Source organism: Penicillium taxi (assembly GCF_028828555.1).
Source record: "Penicillium taxi strain IBT 34144 chromosome Unknown utg000004l_segment0_segment0, whole genome shotgun sequence".
NCBI lineage: Eukaryota > Fungi > Ascomycota > Eurotiomycetes > Eurotiales > Aspergillaceae > Penicillium > Penicillium taxi.
This window is the reverse complement of record NW_026643206.1, coordinates 5373252-5392385: the sequence shown is the minus strand read 5'-3', so window position 1 is coordinate 5392385 and position 19134 is coordinate 5373252. Positions and strand designations below refer to the sequence as shown.

The window sequence follows — 19134 nt, the reverse complement described above, 5'->3', positions numbered from 1 at the left end:
ATTGTTATTATTTGGACGTGGCTTTTTGTATTGTACAAGAATCTATGTGATAATGAATTGCAGCCTGGGTATACGTTATACTTGTTTCACTTCTTGACCCTGTGCTTCTGGGTGGGCTTGCTCCCATTCGTCTCTTAGACAGGCGAAGATACTGTCTGCCAGAAGGATCGAGAGGCCTAAGCTCCAGACTAGAGTGATGGCATAAAAGAAGTTTGCGTTACCAGAACCAGCGTAGATCCACAAGTGGTAGAAGGCAGGTCCCAACAAGGTGGAGTACAGAAGGGCGGAGATCGCAAAGAATGTATACCGCATTACTATTGACAGTTAGTCTTTGTCGATTCTTATAGATTGCAATGACAAGACTCACAGGGGAAAAGGTGTCGGTACAGCGGAAGTAACGCAAAGTACAGTGACGCATCGGAGATGCTGGAGTATGGCTTGAAGACGGCGAAGATCCCGAGAAGCGACGTTATGATAAACAGAGGTTGTCGCCACAGCCGCGCTGTGAAACCACCAACATAACTGGCCAGATGAAGCCAGAAGACCCCAAGGAAGAAGCCACGGAATGAATCGAACATTTCGATGAAGAAGTACCACCACAGGCCCACATTAGGGGTCAAGTCAGGGACAAGAAGATGGAAGCCATATGTCGCCGACACAAAATCCCAGAAATTTCCAATAATCAAATATGAAACGCCAAGTAGGCCGGTGATACTGCCGAGTAGAATAGCGGCGTGTTGCAGCGTGAAGATAAAGGAATTGGGTGCCTGCTTCTGTGCCCGTTGATCGTAGCAGAGGAGAACAAGGGGGACAAATAGAAGAGCGGGGTATAGAGATAGGTAGGATGCGAAGCCCAGTGCCAACATCGCATTGACACTATTGCCACTGACAGCATTTGAGACTGCGAATAAGATCCCCGATGCCGTAAAAACGCTTGTTGATCGTGCTAAACATGTTGCAATAGTGAATGGGTTAAACAAGAACCTATGTTCTGGTTAGTATGACTCGCTAGAATGGCAAAGTTGTCAGATTAATCATACCAAGCTGCAACAGAAACTCCGTCCCACCGGATATGCTTTCGTACCGCCGAGTGTCGACGGCTTTGAACCGATTGGCCTGAATTTGAGATGGTGATTAAGGCATGCGCATTGACTAGATCGACAAGAGAATAGAATATTGCAGTGGAGAATGGGCTGCTTTTCACGCCGGGGAGTAGGGAGAATAAGGGAAGTAGGAGTGGTGCCTAAGTTCAATTGTCAACTGTAGCCCCGTAAAGATAAACATTGAGATACACTCACCTGATGGAAGACACCACCATCGTACGGAGAGACATTTCGAGTGTATAGAAAGAGGCCTTCTTGCACTATACGTCAAAGTCAGATAAGACTGTCTTGCCACTCTTGCCATTCTAGTCAATCACATACATCGCTTGAAGCTAGTGACTGGGGTTGACACTTCGACTCTGCCCGTCAACAAATCAGGCAAAGAAGGAAAAACACATATCAAAAGTAGGCGGAGAACAAAGGCGGCACCGAACACAGCGACCTTTTGTCGGTCCGCCATGACAAGATATGCTGAGTGTTGATACAGCCATATGATCTAGCTGTCCATCTTGTCTACATTTCTGCCGGGTTAGGCGGTGAACCCCCACGCTTTCCTTCCATGATCCAACTACTGAATTAATCCAGCTTCGGTCCGATAATTTCTTAAAGCCGTGCCCAGCCATGCTCAATATATTATATCGTTTTTGAGTTATCCCGGTCTCCGGTAACGGGAAGCGCATATATTGAGATAGGTCTCTTTCGTCGATCTGTGGCAATTCCACGGAGGCGAATATTGTGGCAGCCTTCTTGGCTCCAATGCTACTTCCCTAGGTACCTAATAACTGGGCATTTGAAGTACAGGTACAGACAAGGTGTAGTGAGGTCCTTCTAAGTTTCTTCCAAAATGATGAGAGTGGGGAGCTCATCATTGGTGGCAAGAAGGGTACTGAGCATAGATATGTAAGAAAATCGTCTATACATCAAGGATTACCCGGCTCATTACCACCAACCTTGGAAGGTTGCTACCTACAGATCAGATTATATTAACCAGTTACCCAAAGATTTGACTTGATTTTTTACTCTGAAATCCCGGGCAAGCTGTCGTTAGAATAGCTACTATCTCGTATTACAATATATGGTATTTATAAAGCACGAGGTTGCCAAGGCCTGGACCTGCATCCACTGCACCTGAGCACACACTAGGACGTTCTTTTGGTCAAAACCTCCGGGCCATTGCTTGAAGCACGAGATACTTCACTTAGTACTCACCTTTCAAAACAGGTGTGCTCATTTTCAGAGCCCGGAGTGATATTTCGGAGTTCTTCCAGCGAATAGCATGTCCCAATGCAAAAGCGAAAGCATTGTTTTTTCTTCTTCACAGCTTAAGCGAGCACTAGTCTCTTCGTATGCATCAGGATTCAACCTGTCACATTACCTGCATGAAACCCCTCACGACCCTTTTTCAATTAGCCAATCGCTTGGGTAGACCAGGTTTGCATCTCATGATATTCTGCTGAGACACTCCTTCAGAAACCTCATTTCTGGCTTGGCAAACACACTTGAATAGGGAAATAAAGGTATCATGATTTGAAATTGGATATTTTGGGCGACCGGAAAAGCGATTTCACCTATAGAACATACGATGGGCTCCAGTGTCGAACGTTTCTGGGCAATCAGAATCCTGGTCATTCGTAGATATATCAAACGTTTATGCACATTGATGCGAACACCATCTTATGATACGACCCTGATACAAAATACTCGGCTATCAATTCTGACTCGTGAATATTAGACCGATTCCCCTCTTCCCTGCAGCAATGGCTGCCTTTGTCCCCCTTTTCGGCTTTTGATGGATAGTCCCGAAGTAAGCCGTGCAGATTAACTGGTATGGCTTTATAAATTGAGATGATGCCCCGAGTTTGACCTGAACTCACATATTCAGTCGCTTCATGGAAGTTTCCCCAGACAATTTGTAGTGTGTTACCAGAGTGTAGTGAGCATCGCCACGAGGTCTCCACGTTTGCTTCCGTGACATCTTTTATACTTGCTCCCAAAGTCTTCCCCTTCCACTTGGAAGCCGTCCATCATGGCCCACGAAATGGCTATTCATGAAATCGCTATGCGTGGACTCAGCCAGGCTACTGTCGCTTCAAACATACTGGTGATTGCCAGAGACAGTGCCTCGATCAGTGCTGCGACTGCCGGTCTCAATGGCTACGGAATTCCTTTTACTACTCTTATTGTCCCTGAAAGCGGTGCTACCCTTCCTGAGCTCAATGGGACCGCGGGAGGCCACTTTGGAGGTATTGTTGTCGCTTCTGGTATCTCCTATGAATACGATACAGGCTGGGCAAGTGGTCTGACCACAGATCAATGGAATCAACTTTACGCTTATCAGGTCGATTTTGGAGTCCGCATGGTCCAATATGATGTGTATCCTGGTTCCGACTATGGCACAACTGTAGTGGGCGATGGATGCTGCGATTCGGGTGTTGAACAGCTCATGCAGTTCACGGACATCAGTGATTTCCCTACCGCCGGACTGAGAGTTGGTGCCACCGTGAGCACCGAGGGCCTTTATCACTATTCGGCCTTGATCACAAACACCACAAGTACGAAACAGATTGCATCATTCGCCAACACCGACGGCACTTCATCAGTGGCAGCAGTGATCAACGATTTCGATGGCCGCCAGCAAATGGTGTTTCATATATCCTTGGATCCTACTTGGAGTGCCACTTCAGCATACATCCAGCATGCCTGGATTACCTGGATAACTCGCGGTCTTCATGCAGGATGGCGCCGAGTGTATCTGAATACGCAAATTGACGATATGATGCTTATTACCAACGTCTACGAGCCGTCTGGCACAACTTTCCGCATCACTACTGCCGATATGGACGGTATTCTGAACTGGATCCCGACTATAAATGCTAAGATGAATGCTGGTAGCTCCTACTGGCCGGAAGTTGGCTTCAATGGCAATGGTAATATTGACAGCTCTTCCCAATTCAACGACGGCTGGGGTTACTGTAATGGGGGAGGCGTCTACCCTGCGAGTGCTCCCAACACCGCTGCTGAGTTCAAGAAACCACTCGGAACCGGCGCCAATAGATGGCCAACCACTCCAACAAACTACACTTGGACCACAGATTGCACCAGCCGAGATACCCTCCTGACATGGTGGCAGAGTAACATGAACAGCTTCGGTTTGCTTTCCCACACGTTTACTCACGAATCCCAAAACAATGCCACATACTCAGATATCTATAAGGAAATCTCCTTCAACAAGGCTTGGCTTGAGCAAGTCGGATTCTCTTCAGCCACTCATTACACTGGTAATGGTATTATTCCGCCAGCAATTACTGGTATCCACAACGGTGACGCCCTTCAGGCTTGGTGGGATAATGGCATCACAAACTGCGTTGGTGATAACACCCGTTCTGCCCTTCTTAACACCGAAAATGCCATGTGGCCCTACTTTACGACAGTCTCGACTGATGGCTTCGCTGGTATGCAAGTGAACCCTCGCTGGGCCACTCGTATCTACTATGATTGTTGCACTACTGCCTGTACCTTGGCCGAGTGGGTCAACACTTCCGATGGTAGTGGCGATTTTGATTATCTCTTGTCCGTTGAGAAGTCTGACACCATCCGTCATATGTTCGGCCTATATCACGACCCATACATGTTCCACCAGGCAAATCTGCGCAACAACGACACTGATCCTATCACCATCAATGGAGTCACTGGTCAATATTCCATATTCCAGGCCTGGGTTGAAACCGTTGTTCCGGAATTTGTTCGTCTGGCGACCTGGCCCATCGTAACAATCAAGCACGCTGATGTAAGTTCTACTCCCCTTGAGTATTCCGAATATCCACCTTTTCTCAAACCGATTCTCACTTTTGCCTTCTAGATGTCTGCTGGATTTAAAGCTCGCTACACTCGCGACGCTTGTGGGTACGCCCTTAGCTACACCACGGTGAACCAAGAGATAACCACCGTGACTGTCTCTGCTACTGGCAATACCTGCAGCGAGCCAATTCCTGTGACCTTCCCCGTTGCCCCGACGAGTACCCAGGGATTCACCACCGAACAGCTGGGCAGCGACCCTCTGACTGTTTGGGTCCAACTCTCAGGATCTCCCGTTTCTTTCACATTGTCCACTCCAATTTCCTTGTAAATCATTGTTCAGCGGCCTTGATCGAGACTTTCCTGATATTGGAACAACTCTATCAAAGTTATCACTTGTACTGTTAATTTCCAAACTTCTAGTCTGGTCTGTATTTGTTTATTACTGCTTCATCATGTAATAATTATTGTACAACTGAATGGAATGCAGGTCTTACATTTTGGCATTTTAACACCTACTAGGTTTCTTATCTACGTATCCCATGGCGTTTGATACAGTATATTCATTAGTACGGAGGTCCCGAGGACTTCCCCTCCACGGGTACTTTGGATAAGCACAAAGATGAAGATACGATACCAAATAATAAATATCAATATAATGACAATATTTATTATTTATCTTGATCTGATCCATCTTCGGACATACTTGGGACCTTTTTACGTGCTTTCACTTTCTTTTCAATCCGTTAGAAGCAGGTGGGAGCGCTAACATGCTGAGTAATTTGACAAATGTCATGTCAAAGCGACACCACCTGGCAGAAGGTAAAAGAGGGTATATCAACCGATGTTTGGGACAATACCTATCAAAAACTGTTAAAAAAAAATCAGAGACGTTTAGCATGACCCCTGCATAAGGATGACACTCTCAACAAAAGAGAAGCCACCAATTTTTTTCTTGTTTTTGTTAACAGGCCAAAATGAAGAAGTTGGTAGAAAATGATGGTTATGCGTTCGAACCCGAGACTGCGCGTTTTTTATTAGAAATATATGTTAAGAAGGCACTCTGGGTAGAATTAAGAGATTTCTAGTTTATAAAATGAGAGGCAGATGGTACCATCCTCCATACTATATGCAGAAGTGAGAAGCCCTATCAAACTTCTCGGAATATACCCTTAAATGAAAGAGAGTAAGCAGTATGTCCTTTACCGCTTGAAGCTTAAGACCCGAAATACCGGCATTTAAAGGCGGTCAATAACACGGTGGAGAAAAAAATGAAAATCTAAAGTCACTTATGGATTGAACTAATTGCCTTTGCCCATTCAACTTTCAAGCAAACCTCAACAATGGCGAAAATCAAGAAGAAGGGTGTGTAATCGAATGGAAATGTTTCTCATTAATTCATCCTGCTAATAAACATCTCTCAGGTACCTCTGGCCAGGCCAAAAACTACATTACTCGTACTCAAGCTGTGCGCAAACTTCAGATTTCTTTGCCAGATTTCCGTCGCCTCTGCATCTTCAAGGGTGAGGATATTCTGATATAGAATAAAAAGCCTCGGCAATACTGACATGGTCCCCGATTAAAGGAATTTACCCTCGTGAGCCCCGGAGCAAGAAGAAGGCTTCCAAGACCTCGACACCAAACACTACTTTCTATTACACCAAGGACATTCAGTACCTCCTCCATGAGCCGCTACTGAACAAGTTCCGTGACCAGAAGTCTGTTGCGAAGAAGATCGCACGCTCCCTTGGCCGTGGTGAAGTCAGTGATGCTGCGCGCCTGGAAAAGAACCATGCCCCCAAGCTCACTCTCGATCATGTCATCAAGGAGCGCTATCCCACCTTCATTGATGCCCTTAGAGATCTTGATGATGCTCTGTCTCTTCTCTTCCTGTTCGCCACCCTCCCTTCCACTGACCATGTTCCCTCCAAGACTGTTGCCTTATGCCAGCGTCTGTGCCACGAATTCCAGCACTACCTGATTATTACCAATTCGCTCCGGAAATCATTCCTTTCGATCAAGGGTATATACTACCAGGCGACTATCCAGGGTCAGGACGTTATGTGGCTGGTGCCATACCGCTTTGTGCAGCGCGTGAACGGAGATATTGACTACCGTATCATGGCTACCTTTGTTGACTTCTACACCACTCTCCTTGGCTTTGTCAATTTCCGTCTGTACTCTTCCATTGGCTTGCGGTACCCCCGAAGTTTGACACTCGAAGCGACGAGAACGGTGCCGAGTTGGCTGCTTTCACCCTCGAGGGCCGCAACGTCGGCGAGACACCCAAGGCTTTGGAGCCCAGCAAGACCCAGACCAACGGCGAATCGAAGGAGGTTTCCCGAAAGGTTCAGGCTAAGGTTGACAAGCTCATCAAGTCTGCTGGCTTGGACAAGAAGGAAGATGAGCAGATGGAAGATGCTCCCGAAGAGGATACCGAAGCCATTGACCGCTTCGAGCCCGCTGCCCCCGAGGCCGACACCCTCCCTCAACCCGATTTGAGTGGCAACGAGGCTGGATCTCTCTTTTCTCCTTTTGTTTTCTACATCTCGCGTGAGGCCCCCAAGGCCCCTCTTGAGTTTATCCTTCGCGCCTTTGGCTGCAAGCGTATCGGCTGGGATGCCGTGCTTGGCGATGGAGCTTACACTCACGATGAGACCGACCCCCGTATCACTCACCAAATTGTTGATCGGCCCCAGCTCCCTGAGTCATCTCTCCCTGCAATTCCTGCTGCGGATAGCGCCTCCCAAAAAGTCAAGCCTGGCACCCGCATTCCGGGACGCACTTACGTCCAGCCTCAGTGGGTTTGGGATTGCATCAACGAGGGCAAGCTCATTCGTGCTGATCTCTACGCACCCGGTGCTACCATCCCGCCTCACCTGAGCCCATGGGTTAAGGCTTCTCGTGGAGCCTACGATCCCCGCGCTACCCTGGCTGAGCAAGAAGAGGAAGGCGAGGCTGAAATGGCCGAGGATGCCGAGGAGAGTGACGAGGAGATGGAGGATGAGGCTGTCGTTGATGAAAATCTTGTCGAGGAGGAGTCCGAGGAGGAGTCCGTTGATGGTGGCATGGACGTTGCTGGAAGCGATGACGAGAGCGCCAGCGACGAGGACGAAGAAGAAGATGAGGAAGTTGATGAGGAGATCGCAGCTGCCTCTGAATCTGAAGATGACGACGAGGCTGCCCGAAACCAGCACCAACGCGAACTAGAGGCAGAGGCCGCTGGTTTGCCATTCACTGCCGGTGGGGCATCTGATGAGTCTTCCAAGAAGAAGAAGTCACAGACCAAGAAGATGGCTGCCAAGAAGCGCCAGGAGGATGAGGAACTCGAGAGGCAGAAGGTCATGATGAGCCGCAAGAAGCGCAAGCTGTTGGAGAAGATGATGTACTCGAACAAGAAGCAGGCTGACGAGTCTGCTAAGCTCCGCTCCAAGCGGCGCAAGCTTGAGAAGGCTACTGCCAAGAAATGAAGCTGAGCGGTTTGTCAACCCTACTAAAGAGTGCTTTTTATATCGGCGTTTGCGGCTGGGATAGGCCCTGTATATGCATGTCCTAAAAAATTTATGTCCAAATTTAATGGTTTATCTGCAGTATGTCGACTTCTAGAAAACTAAAATATCCTGCGTAGTCTGTAAATTAATTAGCTGTAGAGAGCACGGAGTAGGGTTACGGAGTAGAGGGAAATGAGTCCGTTACCTATATCACGTGATATGACTCCACTTGAGTGAATTTTTGATACATACAAGCACTACCTGATCAATCCGTCGAGCCAACGCGTAGAACAAAATTACGTGATGATTGGATATATCTCACTTTCAAGCCTTATTTGTATACGATCAATATCATCCTATGTATGATAGAATCGAAATTTTGACTTCGATCAGCTCTTTAATCCAACATTAGCGTTGAGGCATGTCCTCATTTTCAGAAAATCCCCAAGTATCATCATCCCAGTTACGGACGCCACAGTTGGCACAGCCGATCCAGTCATTGTTTGGTGGGCCAAGCAGCGATGCTGGCCCACTATCATCTTCTCAGCCAGGGTCACCCCAGTCCCTCTTTGGTGGCCCCAGAAAACAGGAGATTCCCTCGGAACTTGACTTTGGCTCAGATGCCCAGTATCCGGACCACCAAATGTTGGAAGATGATGATTTCAACACTCTCATGAGAGAGAGACCCTTGCTGGCTGATTATGGTTCCGACGGGGATAGCTATAGAGGAAGCGAAGACGAGAATCCAAAAAAGGGCGGGCGTAGGGCCACGAAATCTGCCATCAAAAGTGATCTTTTACCGGAAAAGGCGTACCAGCCAGCATATCTGATTGATCCTGGTATAGATTTGCCACTTGGAACTGAGCGTCCAAACAGATGGACCAGATATCCACATGCGTACCGAAGGGCTATCAGAGAAGAGCATGATCTTTACACGAGCTTGATTGCGAATCGATCAAGGGATCTAGGGGCTCATCTTTACAACGCCTTCGTAATCCGCAACCAATCCAACCAAGCGCAAGCAGATTTCAGGGATGACGAAGACGTTGATGATCATGAGTCGATATCTTTTAGAAAAAGTTGGGTTGCGTGGCCAATGCCAGCTGACTCGGTCCCTCGTACGGATGAACTCATTCATCGTACACTAGATGGCCCTGACAATGCGCGGAGACCGCCTGATCTTCGGCCCAGCGCAGAATTAGAAGAGTCTATTATGGCATTTATGATGAAGACTGCCAAAGATAGGTTCTCAGCCCGTGCCTGGGATCATGACGATCTTGGAATTAAATGTTCTGAAAGCTCTCCCCATCTGGACGCAATGGTTGTCGACGATGAGGATGAGACGAAGCACGAGACAGAAGAGGAATATAACACCTCGGCACCTCTTAGGCCTGTTATTCAAGCAGATGACGATATTTCAAGGAAGCAACTGAGACCGCTTTCTCGAAATGTCATGTCCCAGCTTGATCGCCTTTTGATGGGACTACACCATGCCCAGAGAACCCGAGTTGGTGATGATCTAAGTAGCGACTCCGGTACTGATGGAGAGGATGAGCCATCCAGATCAGGGCCCAGGCGTAAGAGATCGAACAGCAATCAATCTCGAGGCCGGAAGCTAGTTCGCCCACAGTCCCGTGGAAAGGCCAATGGACGCTCTCCAAGTCCACGTGAATCCCCTGGTGCCGAAACAGAGAATGAAGAGATGCTTGATTCACCGAAATCTCAACGTCGTGCAAAGCCTTCTCGTAATGGTCTTCCAATTAAATCACGAGTTGGTCTACGAGATTGGAGCGAGGTCATGGGCTTAGCTCCCATGATGGGCATCCCCTCCGACGCCGTCAACCGTGCTCTCAAACGATGTACCGACCTATTCGGGCAAGACATGACCTTCCGGAAATTTCGAGAAGGACGGATGGAAAAAGTCGGTCGCCTATCCGACAGTACATTCGAATACGCCTACTTTGAAAGTGAAAGCGAAAGCGACCCTCCTAGGACACATAAACGTGTGAAAGCGACACCGAAATCAAGGTCTCAGTCTTCATCACGACCCCAATCTCAAGGACTCCAAGCGCCAGCTTCTTCTACACTTCCTACCGCTTCTTCTCCTGTTGCTTCATCTTCAAATGCAGACGTGATTCAGCAAATATCTATTCCCAAGAACGGTGCTGGTAAGGGCCCTCATCGAAAAAGTGATATACTATGCCCTATCAAGAAATGTACTCGACACACCAATGGCTTTTCGCGGACTTGGAATCTCAATCTCCACATGAAGCGAGTTCATCCGACGTATGATTCTGAGCGCGTACGATCTCGAAGCGCGAGTACTACCCGGGGTGCTACTTTAAAAGATGAAGTCTGAGGTGAGAGATATATATGGCATGCTTGAATAGTTATCTGCCATGGCTTAAGAGGGAGTCATACCTGACTTTGACATCAGCGCTCTCCGTCACTCTGAAGAACTGCTTGCTCTCAGGCTGGGTAAAAATAAGCATCCTGGAAATAACCAAAAAATATCTATCAAAAATATCATAAATATCAAAGTATCAAAGTCAGGGATTTGAGAGTCTCCGACCTCGGGAAGTATTCTCTTATGCCTTGGTCCAGCCCATGGTAGGACGAGAGCTAAATTCTAACGTTATACTGATCCACATACATAAGAAAGGTAGATGGTAGCTCTTCCAAGTAAAATGAAAGTGAAAGCTAAGTCATAGTGATGTGATGAAATCTTAGAAGGTGAAATCAAGATGAAGAAAGATATTATACCTCATTTGTTGAATACAGAGACAGTTGCAGGGAAAGAAAGAAGAAGAGAGGAATATCTCTCTTCTCTCCTTGTAAGCTATTGCAGAATGCATTTCATTTAATGGGCTCTCACTCACTTCCAACGATATAATCCTCGAATCTTCATACTCATCAATGAATGACTGAATTTTATTCGGGCATAAATGCGTAAAGTAAGTCGAGTAGCCACAGCATTTCAAGATTGAAGTAGCCAGCTCGAGGCATTCGAGTATTACTTTAGTATTGGATAGATGTATACCAATCGAAAGTTTTAGTCCAGACTCTGTAGTTCTGATAGACGACCGACACTTCCAAGCTTTCTAGGGCTTTGCACTTACCTGTAGCTGATTGGAAGAGGTCATATAACAAGCCTAATCTCGAAAATAAGGACTTGGAACGACTATTACGTAACTTTCTTACTAACACAATATCCAATTTATCTTTATATTCCAAATTTAGACCTCTTCTACATGTTGTCCATGAGATGGAAGTATATGGAGTTGAGCTGGACTAGTTATCGGTTGTGTATATTGTATTTTATTTACGCTATCGCTAGCTCGGGGAAGAATTACGAAGTTGTATTGGCCATAGTTGCCGGTCATATTGAAATAAAAGTCTCTTATTGGTTGAAATATCCGCAAACAGTATTAAATGTACTTCAAATACGCATTCCGCTCTATGACATCAATTATCCAGACCCGCTAAGTTTCTGGATCCCCTTGTAAACCTGACGACTCACCACTTAAATAGACAGTCGTCCCAGATTTAGTTCTTGTTATTTTTTGGGTCTGATTGGTATTCTTATAATTTATCTGAAATCAGAGTGGTGGAAGTCTTTCGCTGCAAGCAATTGAGGCCTTTGAAGACGACTCCAAATCCCCGCACGCCGACTTCACCTCTTATTTCCGGTATCAGCTGTTCTTCGACTCCTCTTAGGTACTTCTTTTCTTCGTCATTTTTCACCATGGAGCGAATGACCCGCTCTATCTCACGACAATTACTACGACCTCGCCTTCGATCTCACTTCTCCATTCCCCCGCCGCCAGCTTTGAAGAGATTATACACCATGGGATCCAACAGGCCAGAGGTGAGTTGATCGGTTTTAGAGAAAAAAAGTATAGTGGGATTAGTGGTATCGATGGCTGATTTTCCCTACAGCTAAATGACAAGTCTCTCTTCATCGAAAAATGCTACATTAACGGCGAGTGGGTCGGTGCCCAGTCCGGCGAGACCTTTGAAGTTCACGGTAAGCATTACCCGAGCTGAAGAACATGCTATTGAGCCAGATGACTGATTTTCATATGATCTATTATCAGACCCTGCTACTGGAGCCCTAATTGGAACTTGTCCCGAACTCAACAGCACCGACGTCCAGAAGGCTATCGAAGCCGCCTCAGAGGCATTCCCTAAATTCCGCACAGTCTTAGCACGCGAGCGTGCGCGCATGCTGCGCCGATGGTACCAACTTATGATCGACAATGCGGAGGATCTGGCCAAGTTAATCACATGGGAGAATGGAAAGCCTCTAGCCGATGCCAAGGGCGAGGTTAACTATGCCGCCTCATTCTTCGAGTGGTTCAGCGAGGAGGCACCGCGTATCTACGGTGATACCATTCCTTCATCTGTGGCTAGCAACCGTGTGATCACACTGAAGCAGCCCGTTGGTGTGTGCGGTCTGATCACACCATGGAACTTTCCCGCAGCGATGATCACTCGGAAGATCGGACCGGCCCTGGCGGCTGGTTGCACTGTTGTTGCCAAGTCTCCCAGTGAGACCCCTTTCACTGCCAATGCATTGGCTGAGCTTGCCCACCGGGCTGGTATTCCAAAGGGTGTGGTCAACTTCGTTACTGCGTCCAAGAACACTCCCGAGGTGGGTGAGATTATCACCACCCACCCCGAGGTGCGAAAAGTTTCTTTCACCGGTTCGACCAATGTTGGCCGGCTGCTCATGAAGCAGGCTTCATCTACCATCAAGAAGGTGTCCTGGGAACTGGGCGGCAATGCGCCATTCATCGTATTCGACGATGTTGAGGACCTCGATGCTGCCATTGCTGGTGCTATTGCTTCCAAGTTCCGCAGCTCTGGCCAGACTTGTGTCTGTGCTAACCGGATCTATGTTCAGAAGGGTATTTACGACGAGTTTGTCAAGGGTTTCACTGCCAAGGTTCAGGAGTTCAAGCTCGGAGCTGGCTTTGGGGAGGGTATTACCCACGGCCCTGTTATTCACGAGCGTGCCGCCAACAAGGCCGAAGAACACGTCAAAGATGCCATTGGCAAGGGTGCTAAGGTTTTGATCGGTGGTAAGAAGGCCACTGCTCTGGGTCCTAACTTCTTCGAGCCTACTGTGCTGTCCGGTATGACCAAGGATATGCAGCTTGCTACTGAGGAGACCTTTGGTCCTGTAGCTGGCTTGTTTGCCTTCGAGACAGAGAAGGAGGTTGTCGATCTCGCCAATGCCGCTGAGGTCGGTCTTGCTGGATACTTCTTCAGCGGGAATGTCCATCGCATCTTCCGTATTGCCGAGGCCCTGGAGGTTGGCATGGTTGGTGTCAACACTGGTCTTATCAGTGATGTTGCTTCTCCGTGAGTTTCCATTTTCCTACTGTGAATTCATTTTCCGTCGCTAACTTATTCGCAGATTCGGTGGTGTTAAGCAAAGTGGCTTTGGCCGTGAAGGCAGCAAGTATGGTATTGACGAATTCATGGTTATTAAGAGTGTTACTTTTGGAGGTATGGGTGAGCCTTTGCAGTCATAAAGACTCTATTGCGGCAAAATTCAGGATTTATCTACGACATGATCTATATGGAATGAGAAACATAATGAGTCTAGGGGTTAACAGTATCAACAAAAGAAGTGAAGAATTCTACCGAGGTGTTTCTTTCTTCAGTTCCAAGGACTAATATCCGGTATTCTAATGAATACAGCATCTTTTAAATGACGTCTCATTACTTAAATTATCCTGAGTCTGTACCTACGTACACTGATACCCTTATGAGGTCACCTTAACTTAAGATTGTTAAGGTGGAAAATGTTAAAGTATATATCGGACCGGCTCAGCATTCTTCCGTGGTAACTTTTAATTTCACCGCCGATTAGACCGCCTTAATATGCCATGATATCAAGAGCTTCCGCTTAATTTCCTTATAGTAGAGACATAACATGAAGCCGTCCTAATGCGGCCCTCTTTTTCTTTCCTTGCTGTTGTATCCCGCAGCCATTCATCAAGGCTAAAGAAGCCATCAATAAGTTTAGAGCATGTCAGTAGCCCACAGATTACAGTTGAATCAAATGAGTTCTCACCTTGCCTGCAATTTAGTTCATCCAAAGACAACGATCATTGGCACTATGGCGTGAGATTGTTCGAGTTTTGATTAGTATGTACTATGCTGCATTAATGTTCCAATTCCAAATCCATAACTCTGGATGTCATGTTGCTTACTCTATTTAGAAATCCCTCCCTCGTCTACCCGTGACGAGCTACGGTCTTATGCTCGAGATGAATTTGAACGGCATCGTAATTTGACAGATTTGGTGAGTTCAATATGAATACTGTGGTATGGTTTCAGTGGAAAATTTCTAATATGGTCGTTTGAAGCATCATATTCGATATCTGATTTCGGTAGGCATATTTTTTATTCTTGATATTCCAGTGTCTGACCTTTTCAAAGACAGGGAAGGCTGAGTTTACGACTATGCGACGATACATTGATGAGCAGCTCATTTAATGACCTGGAGTACTATCAATACCTAGGTAGTTGCTTCAAAGCCACGTTCTGTCGGATATTTAGATTTGTGTCACTGATCTATGGATCATGAAATCCATTTATTGTTGTACATATAATGCTGTTAATTTTAAAAGCGATTTAAGTGCTTAGTCCTTGAGGTCAATTTCATTTTTGAGCCTTGAGGACTGGACTCTTCCATCCATACATATTCCTCTCATTCAAGGGTTGTAGTAATACACTCACAGCTCGTATGTATGGCCTTCTCTTTGTCAACCATGCAACATTCTATATCGACACTACTTTTGAGCATTCAACTGAATCCGCTTATAAATGTCCGGCCAAGCTTCAGGGTAAAAAGCCATAGATTGCCGCCCTGGATGACTGTTAGCCGCAGTAAAAAACTGAGTTGTAGGTCGACCCATCCACCAGGGCTTCGGGAGTGGTTTCAAATTCCGGAAAGCGACTGGACGGAGAGGATCCCTCTCCGCTATTAAATCTCCAAGCATGACTTTGGTCTGGCGCGGTATCGTGTTGAAGCGCATGGTGTTAATGTATAGAGTAGCCGTAGGCGGGAGATCCTTGATGTAGAGAAGGGCTGCTTCTCGGGATTTTCTGGCAATTGAAGGAAGAGCGAGATGGATAAAGTTCACATAGGGCGCAGAAGTGTATGCGACAAATATCATCGGCAATGCTCCACCGGCAATGACTGAACAATCGTTAGTAAAGACCTAGTAGACTTGGATTGAATATCCATACCGAGTGGTTTCATATACCACTCATTCTCGGCCGTATCATAGATTGGTGCGATGACAAGGCAGGCTGCGCCGAAGAGAAGAATGGTGGTTACTCGCAGTATTCCCAAGAACATGGCTCGGCCGGTTCCTCCATAGTAGACCAAAATGCGCTCCGGTGGCCCTGTTATCCGAAATTAGTATGCAGCCAGTCACTCCATATTGTGTGACCGGTACCTCTTCGCAAAACCGTCTTCGAAGGTGTGGTTGTCGGCGTAGGTGTGCGGGCTATTGTCGCAGGTTTTTTGGCTTCAGCTGTCGTACGTTCATGTTGTTGTGAGGGTCGTGGTTGGGTAAGATGAGATTTGTATCGGGCCCATAACTGAATTTGCAGGCGACGTTGAGTCAAACGGGGTATCGCAGTGCGCAATTGAGGGTAGACGAGTAGATATCGCATGGTGGAATGTTCTTTGTTCAAGGTCGAGGCTTTGAGAGGGAAATTACGTACTTCCGTCGCGACCGCCTTGGCGCTTTGTTTGGTGTATCCTGACTACTCCTTTGCTGCAACATCAGTCTTTTTATATGTTCCGTGGCTAGCTGGTCTGGCGCTCTGGCTGGACACCTAGGTACTGTGCACTGCTTTTCTCATTTAGGACATGAGCTTATAACGACCCTCTTCAACCTGATGAAATTCACTTATGCTGGCCTAAGCGGCCGTTTCCTATTACTATGCCTCGGACTACTTCTCTGCTCACTCCCCGGCTTCGCATACGAAAAACTCTCAGATGACACCCTAAAAGCTATTCCCCGACCAGGGCATGACTTTAATATTCACAATGGTGCTATCTTGGCACCGATCCTCCGAACGCGTGTTGCTGGCACACCAGGTCATGATGCCGTTCTCGAACACCTGGTGACCTTTGTTCGAACCATGTTACCGAAATGGGAGCTTGAATTTCAGAATTGCACATCACAAACACCTGCCTCAGCGGGAAAGCAAGTGCCCTTTGTAAATGTCATCGCTTATCGGGACCCCCCTGGCACTTCGGTGGGAGATGTTGGTCGATTGACGTTTGTTGCTCACTATGACAGCAAATTGACACCGACTGGATTCATCGGAGCGATTGACAGTGCAGCGCCATTGGCGATGATCATGCATGCTATGCGCAACATTGATGACGCTTTGGATAAGAAGTGGGCTGCGATGAAAGCGCAGGGAATTGATACCTCTCTTGAAGAACAGCGGGGAATCCAGCTTCTGTTCCTTGACGGTGAGGAATCATTCCACAGGTGGACTGATACAGACTCTCTATATGGGGCGAGATCCTTGGCAGCTCAGTGGGACAAAGAGAAGTACCAAGCCATGTCCACCTTCAAGACAAGACTTTCGTCCATCTCGCTCTTCGTTCTTTTGGACCTGCTAGGCTCCAAAGGACCCACCATCCAGTCGTTTTATGAAACCACTCACTGGGCATATCAAGGTATTAGTTCCCTGGAGCAACGACTCCGCTCATTGGGGAATTGGAAGTCTTCGTCAGCTTCATGGTTCATTGACGCGTCCAGGGACTCACACCATATAAAGCCTTCGAGTCCGGTGGCAGATGACCACCTTCCATTTCTGGCACGAGGTGTTGAGATTATGCATCTAATAGACTTTGCCGCCTTTAAGGGGTTCCCTTCGGTCTGGCATACAATGGACGATGATGGAGAGCATCTAGATATGGACACTGTTGAGGATTGGAGTGTCCTTATTTCCGCTTTCGCGGCTGAGTGGATGGAGCTTGAAGGGTATCTTGACCATGGCCACCCCACTGATGTGAAAGCGCGGCAGGAGGAAGAGCCGAAATGGGAGGCTAATCGTCTAGACAGGCAGACCGAATTGTAAGCCAGCTCCCTTATGACTTTCATGTTCACCATTGTATTATTGCATTGAGCCTGTGATTCCCCTTGTATATGATGAGTGCTGATAGTTGTATAGTGTATGAAAACGACGAGTATCTTCTATTTTGGCCATGCTGAAAGCATGAAATGCGTCTAGTATATACATAATGAATAATTCTATAAGATATATGCCCAGGTGTCCTCGCCTTTCCTCCAGGGCTGGGTTGCTGGGTTATACCAGATTTCCCAAAACGAACCCGCTCATCGTGACAAATCCCCATGTAGGTTGTATGATGGCACGCAATATGGCCGGCCCAGGGCAAACACCCTTCAGCCCCCAAGCAATACCGAATGTCACCGAGCCAGCAACGAATCTCCAGTCGATGTCCGCCACGGTTGCAGTAGGTAGCGACCACCGCTCTGCTAGAGTAGGTATTAAGCCTATCTTCCCTTCAACCACTTGAACAGGCTTTTGAGAGCAGAACTTCACCAGCGAAGGCCCGATACCAAATACCATGATTAGGGCCAAGGACGGATCAAAACGCGATATGTCCATCAGGAAAGCAAAAAATCTCAGGACCTTGAGAGGGTCTGCCATGCCCGAAATAAAAAGACCCAGTCCGAACTCCAAACCTGCCAGGAACGAAAAGATGACCCTGGCCATGTGCGATCGCTTCAAAGCCTTGGGAATGACAAGGTCGTTCGTTATGCTGGACAGAAGAACAGCACCCCCCATGAATATCAACTCATGTGCAGATGGATATACAGGTGTGTAGCATGGATCTGGGCCACAGGAGGGAATTCCAGCGAAGTTGGCTGTAATCAAAGCCGAAGTGAAGAATAGAGCAGTTGCAATGAACGAGCGTGATGAGAGGCGTGAAATACCACAGAGCATATGCCCTGAAGTGCAACCGTGACCATTCTACGTAAGTCGTTTAGTTGGTGGCTATATCATGTATCGATTTGCTTACCTTGGTTCCCCAGCCGAGTAGAAAGCCCACACCCATGGTTACGGCTACTGAAGCCAATGAATATGGAGGAGCAACATAGTTTGGTATCAGAGATGGTGCCAGTAGGTACACTGGTAGTACACTTGACATCAAGCCTGCTATTATCGGCACATTATCTCGGTTTGGATTGAGGAGACATCCCGATAGTAAGGATGAGATGCCGAAGACAGAGCCATTGTGAAAAAGCAAGCTGGATGAGCTCTGGAACAACAGTATGGCACCTAGTGAGGTGTTGATTGGGGTGAACATGACGCCTGGACAACCCCTCGAGTGTAGGTGAAAAGTCTCTAAGTACGAATAGAAGAGAAAACAAATACTCGAAGGAATTAGCTTCTCGCGATATCGGATTCCACATTTGCAATTTCGGGGACCATAATTAGTCTAAATGGTCCCCGATCAACCAAACAATCTTGATTCCCGCATCCTTCAATACTCAACAAAACTTGAAATTCATCACTTCAGTCAAGTTAATTACCATTATGACAGGGCACCTGAACCCCGGTTGAGACTGCACTTTTTGAATATATACTTTAAGTATAAGTTGTGGTTACACGCTTTCCTGTATCAAAAGCTGGGCTCCCTAGATACATTCCAACGAGAATATCGAGATAAA

General features: G+C 47.1%; 9 protein-coding genes across 9 annotated transcripts; 6 read left to right on the top strand and 3 right to left on the bottom strand.

Moving 5' to 3' along the window:
* Positions 1-75: 75 nt before the first annotated feature.
* On the bottom strand, positions 76-1563 carry N7495_006880 (GPI-anchored transamidase subunit GAB1; the record flags this gene model as incomplete). Its single annotated transcript, XM_057209531.1, has 5 exons — positions 76-314; positions 368-984; positions 1041-1243; positions 1299-1363; positions 1425-1563. The coding sequence occupies 5 exons, from the start codon at positions 1561-1563 to the stop codon at positions 76-78; spliced, it is 1263 nt and encodes a 420-aa protein (XP_057063305.1).
* A 1566-nt stretch (positions 1564-3129) lies between these two features.
* N7495_006879 (uncharacterized protein) lies at positions 3130-5229 on the top strand (the record flags this gene model as incomplete). The annotated part of the gene is made up of 2 exons (XM_057209530.1): positions 3130-4890; positions 4963-5229. The coding sequence occupies 2 exons, from the start codon at positions 3130-3132 to the stop codon at positions 5227-5229; spliced, it is 2028 nt and encodes a 675-aa protein (XP_057063304.1).
* A 1012-nt stretch (positions 5230-6241) lies between these two features.
* nop7 (mRNA-binding ribosome synthesis protein NOP7) lies at positions 6242-8368 on the top strand (the record flags this gene model as incomplete). The annotated part of the gene is made up of 4 exons (XM_057209529.1): positions 6242-6263; positions 6323-6421; positions 6484-7096; positions 7123-8368. The coding sequence occupies 4 exons, from the start codon at positions 6242-6244 to the stop codon at positions 8366-8368; spliced, it is 1980 nt and encodes a 659-aa protein (XP_057063303.1).
* Positions 8369-8810: 442 nt separating this feature from the next.
* N7495_006877 (uncharacterized protein) lies at positions 8811-10748 on the top strand (the record flags this gene model as incomplete). The annotated part of the gene is made up of 1 exon (XM_057209528.1): positions 8811-10748. The coding sequence occupies one exon, from the start codon at positions 8811-8813 to the stop codon at positions 10746-10748; it is 1938 nt and encodes a 645-aa protein (XP_057063302.1).
* A 1386-nt stretch (positions 10749-12134) lies between these two features.
* On the top strand, positions 12135-13929 carry N7495_006876 (NAD-dependent succinate-semialdehyde dehydrogenase; the record flags this gene model as incomplete). The annotated part of the gene is made up of 4 exons (XM_057209527.1): positions 12135-12257; positions 12329-12416; positions 12487-13756; positions 13812-13929. The coding sequence occupies 4 exons, from the start codon at positions 12135-12137 to the stop codon at positions 13927-13929; spliced, it is 1599 nt and encodes a 532-aa protein (XP_057063301.1).
* A 418-nt stretch (positions 13930-14347) lies between these two features.
* On the top strand, positions 14348-14899 carry N7495_006875 (LYR motif-containing protein 2; the record flags this gene model as incomplete). The annotated part of the gene is made up of 4 exons (XM_057209526.1): positions 14348-14431; positions 14491-14548; positions 14623-14705; positions 14825-14899. The coding sequence occupies 4 exons, from the start codon at positions 14348-14350 to the stop codon at positions 14897-14899; spliced, it is 300 nt and encodes a 99-aa protein (XP_057063300.1).
* A 296-nt stretch (positions 14900-15195) lies between these two features.
* Positions 15196-16087, bottom strand: N7495_006874 (uncharacterized protein; the record flags this gene model as incomplete). The annotated part of the gene is made up of 3 exons (XM_057209525.1): positions 15196-15605; positions 15656-15814; positions 15847-16087. The coding sequence occupies 3 exons, from the start codon at positions 16085-16087 to the stop codon at positions 15196-15198; spliced, it is 810 nt and encodes a 269-aa protein (XP_057063299.1).
* Positions 16088-16315: 228 nt separating this feature from the next.
* On the top strand, positions 16316-17515 carry N7495_006873 (glutaminyl-peptide cyclotransferase family protein; the record flags this gene model as incomplete). Its single annotated transcript, XM_057209524.1, has 1 exon — positions 16316-17515. The coding sequence occupies one exon, from the start codon at positions 16316-16318 to the stop codon at positions 17513-17515; it is 1200 nt and encodes a 399-aa protein (XP_057063298.1).
* Positions 17516-17743: 228 nt separating this feature from the next.
* N7495_006872 (YeeE/YedE family protein) lies at positions 17744-18770 on the bottom strand (the record flags this gene model as incomplete). Its single annotated transcript, XM_057209523.1, has 2 exons — positions 17744-18433; positions 18483-18770. 2 exons carry the CDS (start codon positions 18768-18770, stop codon positions 17744-17746), a joined length of 978 nt encoding a protein of 325 aa, XP_057063297.1.
* Between the last annotated feature and the right edge of the window lie 364 nt (positions 18771-19134).